Source organism: Fukomys damarensis, unplaced genomic scaffold (genome assembly GCF_012274545.1).
Source record: "Fukomys damarensis isolate Sample0158 unplaced genomic scaffold, DMR_v1.0_HiC HiC_scaffold_16, whole genome shotgun sequence".
Classification (NCBI taxonomy): Eukaryota; Metazoa; Chordata; class Mammalia; order Rodentia; family Bathyergidae; genus Fukomys; species Fukomys damarensis.
In genome coordinates, this window is record NW_022900928.1 from 22,670,609 (window position 1) to 22,689,611 (window position 19,003).

Here is a 19,003-nt window from a genome sequence, read left to right on the forward strand (position 1 = left end):
CTGCCTCCTAAGTGCTGGGATTACAAGTGTGCACCACCATGCTTGGATCCGAATCTCTTAGATACTATAAGTACATAAATTAACTTAGTTGATAAAGGACAACAACCTGATCTTAAAATGAAGAGACAAATTCAGAGGTTTCAAAGAATATTTTTAGGCAGAACATCTTAGATCACCCATCTTGAAAGATAATTCAAAGACCACACACACACACACACACACACACACACACACACACACACCCCCCTCCAACCCGAGATCCTAATGCATCTGTCTCAAGCACCTATATACTGTTTGCTCTTTGAGCATGTATTTCTTTAACTCTGCCTATGCCTCTCACTAATGTGTCCAGAAATTCTTTTTCTGTGACAAGAGCCTGTGAACCTACTCTGAGGAGAGAGCGAGTTGAGGTCCCTATCTCCTCTTTGAGGCTGTTCATTGGATCCTGTCTGGCAACATTTTTACTAAAACTTCAGGTAAGTTCCACTGAATCCATTACTTTACTGAGCCATGACCTTGGCCTTTTCTCTGTCTTTGTGGGATCCATCTTCTGAAGTCATTTGTGGGAAAATCTCTACCTTTGGTATCTGAGACCTTGTCTCAAAAACAACAAATGTCTGGGTGTGGTGGTACACGCCTGTAATCCCAGCACTCGGGAGGCTGAGGCAGGAGGATCGCTGTGAGTTCAAGACCAGCTTGGGCTACATTGTGAGTTCCAGGTCAGTCTCAACTACATAGTGAGACCTTGTCTCAAAACAACAACAACAACAACAACAACAAATGAATGGATCAGGCAAAGGAAACAAACACATGAAGTTAGAAAAAATTTTAAATGAAAATATAACATCAAAAATGATATGATTGTAGCTAAAGCAGTCCTTAGAAATTTAAATACACATACAGAAAATAAGAAACACCTAAAATTAAATATAGTCTTACATTCCCACATTAAGAAGCTAAAAAGCAAAGTAAAAATAAAAGGAAGGAAATTTAAAAAGATAATTGAATTGAAAGCAGTGAAATAATCACTGGAAAAACAATAGAGAAAATCAGTGAAAACAAAAGCTAACTTTTTGAAGCAAAGTTGAGAACTCTTCTAGACGTATGAAGAAGAAAAGATCAGTTACAGGATTGAAAGGGGGGCATCTCTATAGATACAACAGATATTTAAAGGATTATAAATTCAACAATTTAGACTTCCTTTTTGGAGGGTCAGTATTGGGGATTGAACCCAGGGTCTCATGGAAGACGCAGGCACTCTAGACTGAGCTGCAACCCTAACTTACCTCCAACTTCTTCACCCTCAAATTCTCTTAAGTTAATGACACCAAGATCTACCCAAGTGCTCAAGCCTCAAACCTAGGAGTCATCATAGACTCTTCCTCTTCTCTCCCCACATCCAGTCCATCAGTCCTGCTGGCTTTCCTCCAGAATACTTCTTAAATCAGTCCACCCTCCATCTCCACTGTTATAATCACAGTCTAAGCCCCATTATCTCTTATGCAGGTTACCTCGTTGGGCCCATACAGACCCTCCTTGCTACTCTGGCTTTACTACTATCCATACACCGAAGAACAGTCAGATATTTGAAAAGCATACATCAGATCGTGACATGCTAGATTTTCACTGTGCTTTTGAAAAATACAGGTTCATTACCATGACCATGTGATCAACCCCTTTCTATCATTTTGGATTGCTCTACTGCTTGTTCTCCTTGAGCTGGAACTGGCTATGTTTGGGTCCTTGAATACTCTGCGGTTGCTGCTGCCTCAAGACATTTGCACCTACTGAGGGTTCTACTGAGTATTCCTTCTAGATCTTCAAGTAGCTCAGTATTTGGGCGGACCTCCTTGATCATCCTACTAAGTATTCCCCTCTTAGTCACTCGATAGCCTATTTGGTTTTATTGATAGCATCCCGAAATCATCAAAATTATATATTTATATTGACCCTATTGCCTGTTGCCCTAATTAGAACAGCCTCATCAGTGCCTGGAAGAACACCTGGTGTGGTTGAGTGCCAAGTAAATAATTTTTGAACATAGGACATTCTGGTTTTTTGGTTTTTGTTGTTTTGTTTGAGACAGGTCTAATTATGTAGGCTGGCCTCAGCCTCCTGAGTGCTGGGATTACAGGCCTGCACCACCATGACCTTTTCTCTCTTAGCGTTTGCTTTTTGTGTATATGACTCATTTAGAGAATCCATCATAGGAGACGATGGGTGTGAGTGTTAGGGCAGGACTGGAAAATTCCCAGTAATACCACTACATGTCATAAGAAAGCATTTTGAGTTTTAATGTTCTCCCTTCAAAGATATCCCTTGAGGATTGAGTACGTGTTCTGAGACCACAGTAAAGAACTGGGAAAAGATTCAGGATTCGGTGTGTTAGCCACTGCCAGATCTGCCTAATCCCTTAGATGACTACACCAGCCCCCTTCTGAAGTATACCCTCTCCTATCCCTAGTTGCCAGGCACTTGCCCCTTCACGTGAATACACCTTTCCTCATTTGTGCACACTGTATTTTTCCGTGTGTGTGTGTGTGTGTGTGTGTGTGTGTGTGTGTGATATTTTGCCTGCCGTGCATACCCTATTCTCTTTCCAAATCCCATAAATCATTCATGGGATCACAACAATTTTATTTTGGTAGAGAGCAGTGCAAGGGCGGGCTGCACACATGGACCCTGCGTTGGATACAGGTGGCGAGGCTAAGTTTCGTGGGTAGAGGAATATGCATCAGGATGTTCCTGCTGTGCAGTTTAGTGGTGCCGAGGGGCCCTGCCACGTACACGGGACAGGAGTACACAGCCAGGCCGGCCTTGCTCCGCGAGGCACTGGGGCAGCGGGAGCATGCGCTGACACTGACAGGAGGCAGAGGGCTGGGCTGGCTGGAAGCGCTGTCCTGCAAGGCCCCCGACGCCGGGTCCCACTGGGCATGCAGGAGCTGCAGCCCCGTCAGGAGCAGCCCCATCTCTGGAACCTTGGGATTTGGGCCGTTCTCCACCTGGAGGGCCAGAAGCTGGTTAGACAAAGCTGTGAAGGTGGGGAGTGGAAGGTGGAGGTCAAGGCAGAGTGAGATCAGAAATGCAGTTACTGAGGCGCGGGATGAGGTGTAGTCAAGGACTGAGGGGGCGTCGCGGGGGACAGAGGGGTAACGCTAACATACCCGGAGGTGCAGAGGGCTGCTGCTCAGTTCCCGGCGTTTATGCGGGAGATGACAGGAGCTGGAGCCTTGGCTGCCAGGAAAAATCGAGCTGGACACGCATTGCTCCAGGGCAGCCTCCCAGCGCAGTGCTAGCAGCAGGCGGCGCGGGCGGCGAAAAGCTGACAGGTGGAAGACGCGCTCTGATACTTCAGTCCCTGCTTTCGCACCCAGGTAACCAACCAACAGCTGCCCACGGCAGCACAGCTGTTGAAGCCATTGCCAGGGTGGACCAGAGGGCGCATGGGGTCGCCAAGGCGCCGGCCGGCGTCCAGTCCAGAGAGCATGAGCGACCGCGGCACAGCGGCGGGAGGGGCACGGAGGTTCGCCCTTCAACTGCCGCAGCTGGCAGTCAAGGTCGCGCTGCAGTGCAGCCAACAGCTGACTCAGTTCCAACGCTTCAGTCTCTAGGAAGTCCTCCACAGGCAGCGCGGTACTGCGGCCCCGCGCCGCGCTAGACTGGTCTCGGCGAGTGTGGCAGTTGAGCACGACCTGCAATGACTCCAGCTTCTCCTTGACTTGCACTAGGCGCTGCCTCAGCCGCCTTTCCAAGCACCTAGCACCCCTGCGAGCTGCAGGAACCCACGTGGATGAACTCCGCTGGAAGGCGCTCAGGAGAGCACGACTCTGGCGTTCCAACAGCCAGGCCTGGGGGCCCTCACTCAGTCCACGGATCTGGGGCTCAGACGGTGTGGGCAGTAGGTGCATCTGGGCCTTGCACTCCGCTATAGCATCCAGCTTCTCCAGCTCTTGGGAGTGGAGGTGAAACAGTGAGGAACAAGATGGACTCCCCACCCCAGACGAGAGGGTGTAGGCCTTCCCTTGACCCTTTAGGCCACCACCCACAAGTGTCTGTATGTCGCCCCCTCATATACTTTTATTGTCACTGATGTCCACACCTCTGTGGGGGTGGCATTGCACTTCACTCTGGCCCTCCCCAACACAGGTACCTTCCTGCTGCTTACCTGGGCTGGGCATCAGGGTGGCCAGCAGATACTGAGGTGTGTGTGGTTGGACCCAGCTCAGGTTCCCAGAGCACAAGCAGGCTTGGGTGAGGCTAGTCAGGGCCTCTCTGTCCTTGGTATCCCCCAGAGATCCCCCATAGAAAACTGAAGCTGGGGATGAGATCAGAACACCCCAATTCTACCCCCCTTCATTGTTTCTGCTACCCACCTAAACCAAAGTTGTGAATTATATCTTGATTGTAAAACTCCCACCCCCTCCCTTTCCCAGGCTCTCCTGGGGCCGATGGGTGCATGGGGGCAGGAAGGAGCTCACCAGCCAGCTCTTGCATGGCAGTGCTGGGATTGCTAAGACTGGCCCACAGCTGCTCTTGGGTCCTAAGGGCTTGGGTCAGGGTCAAATGACTCCTGAAAGAGGGGAACAGAAAATAGGGTTTCAAATATCGCCTCTCTAGAGCTCCAGGTTCATGAGGGCTCACTAGTGATCGCCTTATGGCCCCTCAAATACAACTTGCTTTCAAGTGAAATCATCACGTTCTGCTTGAAACCTGTTCCATCTCCTATCCCAGAGAGAGGAAGGAGCCACCGAGCTGCCTAAAGCAGAAATCTGGAAGTCTCCCTTGACATCTTCTTCCTTACCCAATACAGTATTTATTCTTTATCCCTACTACCTCGTCTCTCCCACCCACACTACAATCTCTTCCCTGGAACTGCCAAAGCCTCCTAAACTACTCTGCTTGCCCCCGGCCCTGCCGGCCACTGCTGCCAAAGTGATCTTTTCAACAAACAGGATCACATTTGTTCCACTAAAAACACTTCAGTGCTTCCCACTGTTGTCAGGATAACATCGGCCATTTGTCATGGTCTTAAACACACCTGTGATGAGCCTCACTTCTTCCCACTCAACTCCCTGCATGTCCACTCAGCTACTCTGAAGTCTCCCTTCTGCTGAGCTTACTTCCTTCTGTTCAGAAATCTCTACGTGATTGCCTCTGCCCTTAAGACTCAACTCAGAGATCACAGAGTCCTTGGAGAAGCCTTCTGAGACCTCCCTGTTACCCTCAGTCCGAAACTCCCCAAGATGAATTGGTTTCACTCAACCCAGCATGTGGAGGTTGCCCCAGGAATGACAACAGCATAGGTGGGTAGCTCACCAGTGCCCCCGGTGTGCCTGCAGCCTCATTCCATAGAGCTGCCGGTGCAGCAGGAGACCATGCAGGAGCAACAGAGGCAGTACCTGCGAAGGCGGTTGCTTGTGGACTCCTTGCTGGGCCAGCTCCAGACTGTGGATCAAGATGTGACCCAGCTCCAGAGACTGGTTCCAGAAAACAGGCATGGAATGCTGACTCAGCACAGCTGGGGGGGGTGGAGGAGGGTGCTGAGTCAGCACTGCACAGTTACCTTCCCTCCTCCGGTTATTTTGTTTTTGTTTTTGAGTCAGGGTCTCTGAATATAGTTCAGGCCAGCCTTGATCTCACTATGTAGCCCAGGCTGACCTTGAATTCACAAGTCCTGCCTCAGGCTCCTTAGTGCTGGGATTGAGAGCACACAGGGGGATGTTTCTCACCTGGCAAAGCACTGGCCTCTGCAGATGCAATAAGCCAAAGACGGAAATCTCTATGGACAGTGGCCACATTCCTGCTTTCAGGCTGAGCTGAAAGCAGTTCCATTTCCAGATCCGAGACCACTAGGGTTTGACAAGAGGCTGAGATCAGCCCTCAGATAACTGGTCAAAGTTTGGGTGTCACACTTAACACTGGGTGAGCAAGAGGCAGACACAAGGCCAAGGGGACAGGCTTGGATCTAGAGGGTCAGTTATAAGGCCTGAGAGTTCCAAATGAAGGCCAAGTGCAGGTTCTGACACTAGAATCCTCTCTGAGCAGCACACTCACCCTGGGCTCCATCCAACAGCCCCAGCAAGGGCTGCAGTAGCTCTCTTGGCCAGTGGGACATCAGATGACAGTTATCCAGCACCAACCAGTGCCCCTCAGACATAGCCTGGCGTAGAGTGCTGACCACATCTGAGACTGGGTTCCAGGCTTCCGAGCCCAGGGCCATCACCTGCAGATGCTTTTGCCCCTGGGGACCAGCACAAACATGGCAGTGACTCTAAGTGGTCCTAGGGTGACCGAGGTGACTCAGAGTAATGTCACAATGACTCCAAAGTAACTCTAATCCACACAGACCTATATAAGAATGCTGGGGGGTGGGCCCTACCACTTTATCCCACCCCATAGGGTTCCAGTCACTCTGTGGCCAAGAGATAATTTCAAACCTGCTTATGCTCGGCAGCCAGTTTCTGGATGACAGTCAGAGGATGTAGGGTGGCTGTGGGGTGGCCAGGCGGTGGCAACAAGATCAGTATGGGCTGAGTAGCCTGACTATGTTCAAAGGGCAAGGTGGGGATACCCAGGTTCTCATCCAGAGGCCGGCCCAGGAGGCTGGTGGTGAGGTCTGCTAGGGCACCTGCTAGGCACTCCGGTCGCAGCACACGCCACAGGATCAATTTCTGGAGGAGGCTGAGGGGCTCAGAGCTGGGCCCAGGTGCAGGACCCAGCACTGTGGATGACAGTGACAGGTAATCCTGCCACACATCAGAATGGTTTACCAGGGATGCACACAGCCCAACAAATGGAGGCAGGAGTTCTAACATCCCACATTCCTGCCAGGTTCTTGGCGTAATCCAGTTTGGCCTAACCACATCTGGGTCTGGCTTTTGGTGGCCTGTGCTGGGAGAGGCTGCCAGTCCAGGCCATAGCGCCAGCCTCTCCAGCTTTGGTACTTTCTCTGTCACTTGCAGCAGAGCCAAAGCACCCAAGGCACCCACCAAGGATACCTGGGTTAGTCCTAGGGCAGCCAAGGTGCTGCGCAGCAGCTGGCGGGTCAGGTGTGTTTTCAGCTGCAGCAAATGGCTAGCCAGGTCCTCCCTGTGTTGAACATCATGTGGCTTCATGCTGTCCAGAGCCTGCCTGGTTGCTGCCAGCCAATTTTCTGCACTCATGTGGAAAAAGGGCAGCAAGTTCTGTAGTGGGCTTAGGGCCTTTACTATGGCCATTCCATGCCAAACCACCTGCTGGTAGGGTAGCCACAATACCACCTCCTGTAGCTTCTGTTCTTTTAGTTCCTCACAATGGGCCTGCAGCTGACAGATCTTTGCCTGGACTCGCACAATGTCCCGTAGAAATTTGGCTGGTTTCTGATTCTCTGGATTCTGGAACAGCAGCAGCAGCAGCAACTGTTCCTGCAAATAGTAATTTTTTTGGATGGATCTGGCTCTTCCTTATGCTGCCCAAACATCTACATTCATCTCTACCTCCCTACTTGGGCCCTTCCAATGCTCATCCTGTCCCAGAGTTTGGGCCCCCAAGCACCTCAGCAGCATCCAGGGCTTCACAGGCATCCAGGGCTCTGATCTTTAGGTCCTCCCAACGGATCTCAAGCTCAGGACACTCTCTGTGCATGACTTCATGTAGCATCTGGTTTTCTAGTATTTCCATGTTTAGGCCCAGATCCAGGATATTCAGCCCCTTCAGCAGTTCACAACCTAGCACTTGGGGGTCACAAGAAATATGCTCAATTCCTTCCCCTTGGCAGAGGTGGGTGGACAGGGAGTGTGGCTCCCTCCTACAGTTCTGAGCCTGCTCTGGGAGAGGTCGAATGAAGTCCGCGGGGGGCCTAATGTGTCTGCAAAGGGGCTGGCAACTTACTCTCTGGATCTCACCTTTTTCCAGGGCATGAAGGGGGAGGGTAGTACTCAGATAGAGACAGAAGCCAGGCTGCACGTGGGGTGGACTCAGTTGCTCCCGCTGCAGCAGCCACTGCAGTTCTCTGCACCCGAGGCCCAGCTCCATGTTTGTCAGGAGCACAGGCCGGCCTGTGCAGGGAAACAAGGACAAACAACCCATAGGGCCAGGCTCTCTGTGCCCTCCTTGCAAAGACCTGGCTCTGACCGGCACTTCTCTGATGAGAATCCCTAAAGATTCTTCCACATAGTGGGGAAAACATGGGAGCTGAGCTCAGAGTGTGGTGTCAGAAGCCTGTGGGATCACAGGGTTGGGGGAGTACAGCGAGGGGCATAGTGACCGGGATCCATCCTCACCACTGGCAGCTGCCTCCCGGAGCCGAGGACCCAACTCCGAGTCAGTGCCCGAGAGCACACTAAGGCAGAGAAGAGGCGGAGACTGAGTCTCAGGGGCTAGTTTTGACCCCTGGTTCTCTGTCTCATTCTCTGTCTCCTCTTTCTGTTCTTTCTCTTTCTTCCCTTGTGCTTCTTCCTCCTCATTTTCCCATTCCTCTGCGCTCTGCTCTTCTGTCTGGTCTGTAGCCTTATTTCTGTCTTCACGATCATCTTCTTCTCCTTCCTTGGGCTCCTGTCTATTCTCTCCGTTTGGATTTCTCATGAGGCCCTTCCCTGGGAGAGGAAGGTGCACAGGAGCACTTCTGAGAGGAAGGCTCTATTCCATGAGGGAAGGTCTGCAAGACACCTCAGGGAAGTTGCTCAAATTCTATGACACAGTTTTCTTATCTACAAAAGGGAGCTGATACTATGATGACCCCATAGGGTTACTGTGAAGATTCAATGCAATCGACAGCACTGAAGCTGGTGTATAGTGAGTACTCAGTAGATGTTGGTTCTCATTATTATTCTGAGTTCCAGAGAAGGGTTAGTCATCTCCAAAACTGGCCCCTTTTCTGCCCTTTCTGTGGGCTGGTTAGAAGAGTCAATGCCTTGCCCTTCTTTTTTTCTAGGCTAATTCTGCACCAACAACTAAAAGAGTCCTCACTAATTTGGAAACCAAAGGCTGGAGTAGTGAGAAGGCTGTCCACTGTGCAATTAGCCAAGTCATGGGTAGCGCGGCGAACACAGATGGTTGGCTAACCGACAGCTATTCCTGTCCCCCTTTCTCCCTCGCTATGCTGTCCAGGCTGGCCTAAAACTCCTAGGCTCAGCCACAGAATCTGGAAAAGATAAATGCTTTTTTTTTTCTTCTTTTCTTTTAGGTTCTCTTGAAAGTGGAGGTTGCCAGTGTGGTGCATTTATTTGCTATTGCTACAAGTTTCCAAAAGTTTAACAGCTTGAAGCTAGGTCCATTTATTATGTGACGGTTCTGTAGATGAGAGGCTCAGCCCAGCAGGGACAGATTCTGATCTCAAGGTTTCACCGAGCTAAAATCAAGGTGTTAGCTGGGCTACAGATCTCCTGTGGAGCTGGAAAATGTTTTCCAGGCCATATGGTTTTTTTTGTGTTGTTGTTGTTTTGAGACAGGACCTCCCTGTATTCCCCATTCAAGTGATCCTCCTGCCTCAGCCTCCCAAGTAGCTGGGACTATACGCAAATGCCACCACACTTTGTTCTTACTACTTTCTGACAGAATTTGCTTCCTTCTCACAGTTGCCCTGTAGACCCTTTCATCTGTAAGCCAGCAACAGGTCATCAAATCTTTCTTGTGTTTTAAACTTGTGTTTCCTTTCCTCTTTTCTTTTTGCCCTCATACTAGGGATAAAACTATACCCTCAGCCTTTAAATTTTTTTTTTTTTTAGACAGAACCTCACTAAATTGCCGAATTGCCCAGTCTATGCCTGAACTTGCGGTCCTCCTGCCTCAGCCTCTCAGTGCTGAGATTATAGGCATCGCCACCATGCCTAGCTTCCCTTCTGCTTTAAAGTCTCACTTGCTTACATTGGACCCATTAATTAGATAATTCAGGCTAACATATTTCTGTCTTAAGGTTAACTGATTAGTAACCTTAATATATCTCCATAGTCTTTTGAATCATATAACATAATCATGAGAATAATATCAGAAGGCAAAAGTCATAGGGGCCAAAATCTGCCTACCACATTTGGCTATTTAGACTTCTGGAGGGTTTTTTGCTTTCCTGATAAAAGAGACAGAAAGGGCCAGGAGCAGCTCTGTCATGATAACTGGAGGGGCTTTGCAACTGGAATATGTGTATTAGTTTCTAGGGCTGCATAACCAATCACCGCAAATATAGTGGCTTTAAAGCAACAGGAACTTATTCTCTCATAGTAGTGGAGGCCAAAGTCGGAAAGCAAGGAGTTGGTTGCACTCTGAGGCTAGATGCCTTGCTTGCCTCCTCTATTCTGTGGTGGTTCCCGGTATGCCTTGGCTTGCGGCTACAGACCTCTGTATCGTCCTCTCCCCACACGGCCATCTTTTTAATGTATTTATTCATTCTCTTCTGTCTCTTACAAGATGATTATCATGGGAGGTAGGGCCCGTTCATGTAACATACAGGCTGATCTCATTTCAAGGTTCTGAACTTCATTACATCTGCACAGACTTTTTTTCCAAATAAGATCACATTTCCCTCACCTACTTAACCCCCTAATTCCATCTTCTGGGAAATAAGCACTCTCTCTTCCTTCTCCTAGGAAATGTATCATCCAGTGCTCCACCAAGATGATCCAAAAATACTCAATAAAAATGTTCCCCTGGCATTTCTGAGCCATGGCTAAATTGGCCAGTAAAACTCTGGGTTGTGAGCAAGGTTTCCAACAATGCCAAGCAGACCAGGGAAGTATATTTTGGTTGGTCACATAAAATCGGGATCACTGCATCACAGGCAAAAAAAAAAAAAAAAAGTGACCAAACTTATTAATATAGGATAGGCTGATAAAAACTGGGATATTCTGACTGCAAAAAGTTAGCATTTCCACTATGGAACGGAAGAATATGAGAGCCTGAGACCCCCAGAAGCATCGTGTTACCGCCCCTGCCTTACCTCTGCCCTCAGTGGTAGTGGACACCAAGCACCTGTTTTCTTCCAGCGGCAGTGGGCTCAGCCATATGAGGGCCTGGTTGCTGGGGTCAAGCAGCAGAGGCCAACGGCAACTACGGTAGTGGGTGCAGCTTCGCAGGAGCAGGCCTGCCAGGCGGGCTGACTTGCCCTGGGGCTTCAGGTCTCGGTCCCACTGGTTCTGTTCAGAGCTACAGCTCAGCAAAGACAGAACGCTGAAGGGAAAGCGTGTGGGCAGCAGGGGGTTCTTTGGTGGCGCGATGACAAACTTCTGCTTTGGCTTCAGTGCCTGCGCCATGTCGTCAGGGCCCAGGGCCTCCTGAAAGCCCCTGCACAGGGCCAGCCACTTGTTCAGCAGCTCCTCGCGCCGTGGTGGTGGGAAAGGGCCCAGGTAGACAATGGCAGCTGAGCACATGAGAGCATCTCCAAACACAGTCACGCAGTGCCCCTTCATGTTCTGGTGTACAGGGAAGAGCAGAAGTGTGTAGGGCAGGGAGAGCAGGCAGGAGAAGGGTCCTACAAGGGGAAGCAAGGCAGGGTACGGAGGACAGTATGGAGAGGAGAGTGGGGCCAGGGACCTCTGAGGGCGTGGTGGGGAGGAGGCTGCTTACCTGGAGCTGTGTAGTCCAAGTGTGCATGGGTGTGATTAGCGCGGGCTTCACGGGCCATTTTTTATAATGACCACACTGTGCCAGAGTGAGGGACCCCACCATATGGCTGTGGGAAGCCTGGGCATCCTGCACCTTCTTGGTCAGGGTCAGAATGTCCTCCAGCTTCTCCTGGACCTGCAGCTGGTAGTGGCCTAGGCGGGCCTGCTCCCGAGCCAGGGTTGCCTCCACCTGCTGCAGCAGCAGGCTGGTTGGCAGTCCCCGGCGCTGTGCCAGCCCGTAGCGCAGAACGGCCCAGAGCCAGGCCGCTAGGCTTGCTGCAGGCACGCTGACTGCGCGCAGGGCCGGGTCGCTCATACCTGGAGCCTTCAGAGCTTGGTTTAACCTTATCAGCTCTGAGTCTGTCATCTTCTCCTTGGGGAAGAACACCAGCTCCTGGGAGGGTATGTGTCAAGGAGAAAGGGGAAGACGCAGGTGCTCTGGAGTGTGACCCAGCAGTCTAGCCCTGCTCAGTCTCCCCTTTAGGCCTCTCCTGTCCTCCTTCATCTGCCCTACCTGATAAAAGTCTTCAGTGCACAGCAGCTGCTTGGCACTGGACCAGCCGGTTTCATGGTGGAACAGGTCACACAGTGCATCAGTCACCCGCACTACGGATTCTGGCGGTGCTCGATAGCTCCGTATCTCTTCAAAGTCAGCCACCTGCAGCTGGCTCAGAGGACCCAGAAAGGCCTTTCCCATCTAAGTGAGGAGAGATGCATACTGAAGCGAGCTCCTGAGATGTTCTGCTCTTTCTGCAAGGTGTTTCTAGGAGGGAGCATCTCCTCCTGGGAGACCCTGTGAGAGGCCACTCCCTAACACACACTAAGACCTTGGCCCTCTCCCCCAAGAGACGCCATTATGAGTCACCTCATCCACCCCTCTGGGCATCCCGTGAGGGGTTGTTCTCTCCCAAAAGAGGAGCAACGCAGGGCAGGTGGCAGGAAGGGCCCACCTGTTCAAGAAAAGCCTTGTGCTGATCCTGCAGGGCATCCCGCTGCCTGGCCAGATTCTCAGTGAGGTTCTTCTGATGTCGACACTCTGCCAACTGCCTCTCGTACAGGAGCTTGCTCTGCTCTAGCTGCTGCTTACACAGGTTGAGGTTCTGGGAACAGAGAGCAGGCCTGCAGCTTTAGATGCTGGGTGACATGGGAATGCCCCAGGGGAGGATCCTGTGGGCCTGACAGGGTGACCGAGTTGGACTGTGCTTAGGGCACAGATAAGAGTCAGCTCTGGATCTATCACTTACTGCTGCGTGAGTCACACACCTAGGAATACAGCCTTAAGCAGGCAGTAACCACTTCAGCATACAGCCCCAGGCAATTTGACTCCAAAGCCTACATGGGTAACTATTATGCTACTTTCCTTATCTTACTTGGCCCCTTGGAAGCAGCTGTCAGGGGAGATAGCTCCCTCCATCCGGAAGCATTCTTCTCCCCCTGGCTTTCACGGCACTGTGTGCTCCGTAAGCTTTCTCCAACCTCTTTAGCTACCCTTTCTCAGTTCCTTCCTCTGCCATCCTTTAGCTATTCCTTGGCAACTGTTTTTTTTTTTTCACTTTTCTTTCTTTTTTTCAGTACTGGGGCTTGAACTCAGGACCTTCTTACTGAGCTATAGCTCCAGTTGCCCCCTCCCCCATTACATTTTGACAGACGGTCTTGCTAACTTACTAAATTGCCAAAACTGGCAATGATTCTCCTGCCTCAGCCTCCCAGAGTTCTGGGATTACAGGCATGTACCACCACATCCAAATCTGTTTAGCAATTTTTTCAGGTCCCCCCTTCTGTTCTCATCTTATGCTTTTATACGTCTTCTCCATACTTGTAGTCTAAAAATTGCCCAATCTCTCTCAAGTCCTGTCACCTCCCCATACTATTGATCTCACCTTGTAAAAGACACTCACAAAAGAGGACTTCCAGCACTGCTTTGGGAAGTGGCAAGAACTATGACAAGTGTGTTTTGAAATGGAGGCATTCTGGGAGGAATTACTGTCAGTGTGTCTTTCACAGTAACAAAAAATTTAAATTAATCATTCACTGTATATTTGAATCACACCTTTTGTAGGTGCTTTTTTAAAAAAAATTCAGCCTGGCCTTGAATTCACTATGTAGCTCAGGCTGACCTCCAACTCATGGTGATCCTCCTGCCTCAGCCTTCCAAGTGCTGGGATTACAAGCATGGCCCACCATACCAATTTGGTGTTTTTGGAAGAGAGAGATACAAGGTAAAGCAGTATAGGAAGAAAGGGTGGTATGGCTAAAAAAGCAAGCCAACTCACAGTGATAGGGGATTCAAGGGAAGAGTTGACTGCGATACTGCAACTGCCGTCCCATCCCTCAGTGGGAGACACAGAGGTCCCGGAAACACACTGACCTTCACACCATCACTTGGGTATTGTATGTTATAAAAATTAGTCTTGTCTTTGTGTGTCATGGGAAATGTTTGAGCCTAAGCTTTAAAGGGAGGAGGCAGCAAGGATTATAGTGATCCCCAGGGCAAAGGAGGACTCTGGGAAAATAAGAGCTAAAGTTCACTCTGGTTGGTTCCTCCCGAGTACTCTTTGCTCTCTCTCTCTCTCTCCCATCACTTGGGTATTGTATGTTATAAAAATTAGTCTTGTCTTTGTGTGTCATGGGAAATGTTTGAGCCTAAGCTTTAAAGGGAGGAGGCAGCAAGGATTATAGTGATCCCCAGGGCAAAGGAGGACTCTGGGAAAATAAGAGCTAAAGTTCACTCTGGTTGGTTCCTCCCGAGTACTCTTTGCTCTCTCTCTCTCTCTCTCTCACTCCAAGTTGATGACCAGGTTGGTGTGGATACTGTGCTGCTCAACCAGAGTTTTCAGATTCTCCAGTGCACTTTGGACCCTGGAGATACACGCACCAGTGAGTGGACCCAAGGAAGCAGGAGGGAGAGTTCAGGGAATGGGATCACTTACCTCTTTGCTTTATTCTTCATCTGCAGGACCATCTTTTGCTGCAACAGCAGGAAGGTATCCAGAAAATCTAAGAAGGTCTTGGGGGTGACAAGTGGCAATACAGGGCACAGGTGCTCATAGTAGTAGGCAGCAGAAAGGTGGATGAGAGCCATGACTTTAGCCACACTGGGAATTGAGACCCGGAGGTCTGGGCACTTCAAGGATCCTGCAATGGGCACAGCCTTAGCCTAGCTCTGTGAGCTTAGGGAATAAGAAAGGGAAAATAATCTCTTCTAGCTCAGGAAAGAGGGCAGAAGATGTGAAGGAAGCTGAGGGGGCGGGATTCTTGCCTAGGTAACAACTCTCATTAGAACTTGGCTGACATGAGTGGTGAGGACAGGTGAAAAGGGCTCTTACCATCATCAAGGGGTAGGCTTTGAGCACCTTCCAGGTGGTACTGGGCCACTCTCACCAAGGAAGCTTGGTCCCAGGGTTCATAGTGGTCGATGCTGGCAGAGGCCAGTTGAAGGAGCCTCAGGAAAATGGTGGAGGGCAGCTTCTTTTGGGCCAGGTCATCTCCCATCAGGAAAAACATGTGCAGGTGGCTACATACTTGCTGGTAGAATCTATAGACAGGAACTCAGCTTGCTGAGTCCTTCTCTCGACCTGTTTGCCCATCTAGGCCCATTCCAACCCTGACCCCTTTGCCCTCATCTTCTGAGCCATCAAAATAACCCATGAATTTCCTTTTGGCCTCACGACTAGGACAGAATGATAGCAGAGCAGGCTCAGGTGTGGGGCTGGGTCTTACCTCTGCAGCACCATTTCCTTCTTAAAGTTATATTTGATACCAAAGTTCTCCCTGGGGAGATGTTCTTCGATGCTGTCCAAATCTGCCTCTGTGTACTGGTCAGGGAAACTGCCCAAGGTTGCCAGGGCCACCAGCTGACGAAGAGTAGTTAGATCCACATCCTTGGGCACCAGCAGGGCCACCGGCTGGCTGAACATCCCAGCATGCCAGCTGGCATCTCGCAGACACTGGAGAATGGCCTCCTCTGGCCCAGTTGGCAGACGGAAGAGGCGGGCCTGACAAATGCCAGTGGCCAGAGTGATGGCAATTCGGCGCCCAGTACCTGGAGCCCCTGAGAGCAGTAGGCCATGCTGCCGGGGCCTGGCCAGCACCCGGACCAGGCGGGCCACATGCTGGGCCATGGAGCGGCACCGGACAAGGTGTGGGCTCAGTCTCAGCTGAGCAGCTGAAGCGGCCAGCTGCTCTTCCAAGCTTTCCCATTGTCGTTCTAGATACAAGTTGGGACCCTCAGAATTGGACCCAAGTATCAGCTCTTGACAGAAGACCAAGTCTGAGGGTTTTTCCTTGGGACGAAGTAGCAATACTGGTAGCAACAGGGGTGAGACCATGTCCATCTGGGCTGCCTTCTGCCACCAAGGTTTGATTTCCTTGGACTGGAGCTTACAGCTGGAAGCCCTTTTGCCTTCTCCCTGTTCTATCCTGTGACTTATGCTTCCCATGGTCTCCCTGCTTACTCTCTTTACGGATGGTGCCAGACTTGGATCACTGGAGTAGGAGCTGGCAGTGGCTTGAAGACCATAAGAGTCCTCTTCCTCCTCTGTTTCACTATTGCTTCTGCTTAAGTCTTCCCACTGGGCCAACTCTCCCTCAGATTCTACTTCAGGGACTCCCTCCTCCTCTTCCTCTTCCTCCTTCTCTTCTTCCTCCTCCTCTCCCCCCTGTTCCTTGTGGTCCTTGCCCAACTGCTGGGGCCCTGGGCTGTGGCAGAAGACCCTCTGAGCTATTGCTAGGAGCAGCTTAGCACAGTAGGTGCGTTCCCTGGGGCTGTCCAGCCGATCACAAAAAGTTCTCTGAGCCTCATGCAACCAAAGGCGCACCATGCAGCGCATGGTCATCATAATAGTCAGGCAAGTGCCACGCAAGCCTGACACCCGGTGCAAGTGCTCCTTGTCATAGAAACAGTCTTCAAAAACTTGTGAGCCCACTCTGGAAGGCAGCAGCTGCAGGCTTTCCAGAAGGTTGCTCACAGAGTGCAGGGAAAAACGGTAGTGTGGGTGGAGAGGTGAAGGCATGAAACAGCGGCTCACAGCCTCCCAGGCGTCCAGCGAGGCCTGCACCAGGGCTTTACCCAGACTGCCCTCCTGCTCCACGGTGGGAAACCGCTCAAGCCAGGACTGGATGTTCGGTGTGTGCCTGCTCAGCAGGGTGGCCTGCGTCATGCTGCCCAGGGCCAGCACTGTGAAGAGTCGAGAGAGGCGTGGGCACAGTGGGAGCTCACAACTTCCTGGCACTGTGGTAGTGGCAAGGAAGTTGACCATAGGCAGCAGCGTCTGCAGTTCCAACGTGCTGTGGGCGTACACAGTGCCATCCATAGCCTGTCGCAAAGTCTCCAGCAGTGGCTGGCAGCTCTTCTCTGCATCTGCGGGACATGAAGAACAACAGTGAGGACTGTGCAAGTCCACGCGAGTGGCCCCTGTACCTCCTATTCCTGTCTCCTGGCTCTGCTTGCAGCAGAAGAAGACTTCTGTGCATCTCATGTGTTGGGACTTGGCCATGTCCGAGCAAGCTATTTCCTCTTCTCATTCAGATCTCACCTCCATGATCAGTTATTCATTAGGCAAAAGAAAACGAACACTGTGTGTAGTAAGATCTGGAAGGTGGAAGGGTTGGAAATGGGGGGTCCAATCACAGGGAAAAGTGCAGTCATTTCAGTCAAACAGTATGCAAGTTACAGCTTCAAAAGTCAGGTTAAAGAGCTGGGGATGTGGCTCAGCACCTGCCTGGCAAGTACAAGGCCCTCCATTAAATTCCCAGTGTCAAAAAGAAAAAGAAAGAAAATCAGATTAGAGGCCAAGCCCAGCAGCACATGCCCGTGGTCACAGACCTCTGGGGGGTTGAGGCAGTACGATTACAAGTTTGAGCTAAGACTTTAAGAACCTGTAAGTTTTCCTTCATCAAATTTAGAAAGTTACCTTCTACTCTTATTTGCTTTGTTTTGTTTTTGTTTGAACTCACTGGCCTTGAGCTCACTATGTAGCCCAGGATGGCTTCTAATTTATCCTCCTGCCTCAGCCTCCTAGTGCTGGGATTATAGGTGTGCGCGACCACGCCCAGCTTATACAGTTGATTTTGAATGTTGAGTCAACTTTGCATTCCTGGGATAGGCCCCATTTAGTCATGCGTTGTTCTTCCTGTATGTCATTGAATTTTATTGAATATTTCATTGAGGACTTATTTTTGCATTTCTATTAATGAAAGATAATGGTTTATAATTTATTTTCCAGAAATGTCTTTGCCAAAGTTTGGTGTTAGAGTTATGATAGCCTCATAAAATGAGTTATACGTCCATTCAGTGAAAAAGTACAAGTTTCAAGTTATTCTTAATACTGTATATAATTTATAAAAACTTCTGGGACTGGAAACATTTAATATTGTTAATTTGAGATCTATTTCTATCTGTTCCTTTTTTATTATATTTCAAGTCAAGCTTGGATAAGTTGTATTTTGCAAGGTTCCATCCATTTCATCTAAGTTACCAAATTTATTAGCATAAAGCTTTTCATATTCTTGCCTTTTTAAATATATATAATAAAACTTCATTCTTGATATTGAAAATGTAAGTTTTCCTGACTAGTTTATTTTCGATTAGTTTGTTAGGAAACTGTCAATTTTATTTACCTTTTCAAAGAACTAAATTATGGCTCTGTTGATAGTCTGTAGTTCATATTTTTCTATGTCATTGATTTCTGCTTTAGTCTTTATTATTTATTTCCTTTTAATTGCCTTGGGTTGAACTTGATTTTTTTTTTTCCCTCTAGAATCCTAAACTGAAAACATAGGTCACTGAATCCAGACCTTTCTGACACAGGCATTACTGCTATAACCTTTTCTCTAAGCACTACTTTACATGCATATCACAAATCTTGATGTTTTCTATTATTATTCAGTTTGAAATATTTCCTTCTTTCTCTTGTAGTTTTCCCCCCCTCCATACTAGGGTGGAACCCAAGGCCTTGCCTATACTAGGTAAGCACTGAACTACTGAGCTACATCCCAGCTCCCTTGCCTTTTTGTCTGATGCGTAAGTTATTTAGAAGTACGGTATACATTTCAACGAATTTGGGAATTTCCTAGGTATCATACTGTTACTGATTTGTATCATCATGATCAAAGAATATACTCTAAAATTTTAAACCTTTGAATTTTGTTGAGACTTATTTCTTTACTCAGCATATGACCTAGCTTGGTGAATACTTCTTGACTTAGTCACTTTTCTTGTCACAGAGACACAGTACCTGACAACACAATTTAAAAGAAGAGAGGTTTATTTTGGCTCTGTTTCAGTCCTTACTCTGGCTCCAAGCCAGGACAGCATGGCGGAGAAAAGGTGCTTGCAATATGGCAGACAAGAAGCAGAGAGCAAGGGAGGAGTGGGAAGGGAGATAAACCCTTCTGTGTAACCCTCTAGTGACCCACCTCTAAGGACCAGA

General features: G+C 49.5%; 1 protein-coding gene across 1 annotated transcript in view; it reads right to left on the minus strand.

Annotated features, from left to right (window-relative positions):
* Positions 1 to 2,094: 2,094 nt before the first annotated feature.
* Dnhd1 (dynein heavy chain domain 1) overlaps positions 2,095 to 19,003 on the minus strand; it is a 65,656-nt gene continuing 48,747 nt past the window's right edge. The window contains exons 26-44 of the mRNA XM_010644289.2: positions 15,294 to 16,932; positions 14,900 to 15,108; positions 14,504 to 14,708; positions 14,355 to 14,432; positions 12,524 to 12,698; positions 12,088 to 12,270; positions 11,536 to 11,967; positions 10,910 to 11,381; positions 8,262 to 8,573; positions 7,884 to 8,036; positions 7,534 to 7,712; positions 6,438 to 7,403; positions 6,055 to 6,241; positions 5,730 to 5,849; positions 5,317 to 5,518; positions 4,479 to 4,570; positions 4,166 to 4,315; positions 3,165 to 3,949; positions 2,095 to 3,002 (exon numbers count right to left, since the gene is read on the minus strand). Of these exons, the coding sequence (XP_010642591.2) occupies positions 2,637 to 3,002; positions 3,165 to 3,949; positions 4,166 to 4,315; positions 4,479 to 4,570; positions 5,317 to 5,518; positions 5,730 to 5,849; positions 6,055 to 6,241; positions 6,438 to 7,403; positions 7,534 to 7,712; positions 7,884 to 8,036; positions 8,262 to 8,573; positions 10,910 to 11,381; positions 11,536 to 11,967; positions 12,088 to 12,270; positions 12,524 to 12,698; positions 14,355 to 14,432; positions 14,504 to 14,708; positions 14,900 to 15,108; positions 15,294 to 16,932 (6,905 nt within the window). The 3' untranslated portion in view covers positions 2,095 to 2,636. The remainder of the gene's footprint in view (positions 3,003 to 3,164; positions 3,950 to 4,165; positions 4,316 to 4,478; positions 4,571 to 5,316; positions 5,519 to 5,729; positions 5,850 to 6,054; positions 6,242 to 6,437; positions 7,404 to 7,533; positions 7,713 to 7,883; positions 8,037 to 8,261; positions 8,574 to 10,909; positions 11,382 to 11,535; positions 11,968 to 12,087; positions 12,271 to 12,523; positions 12,699 to 14,354; positions 14,433 to 14,503; positions 14,709 to 14,899; positions 15,109 to 15,293; positions 16,933 to 19,003) is intronic.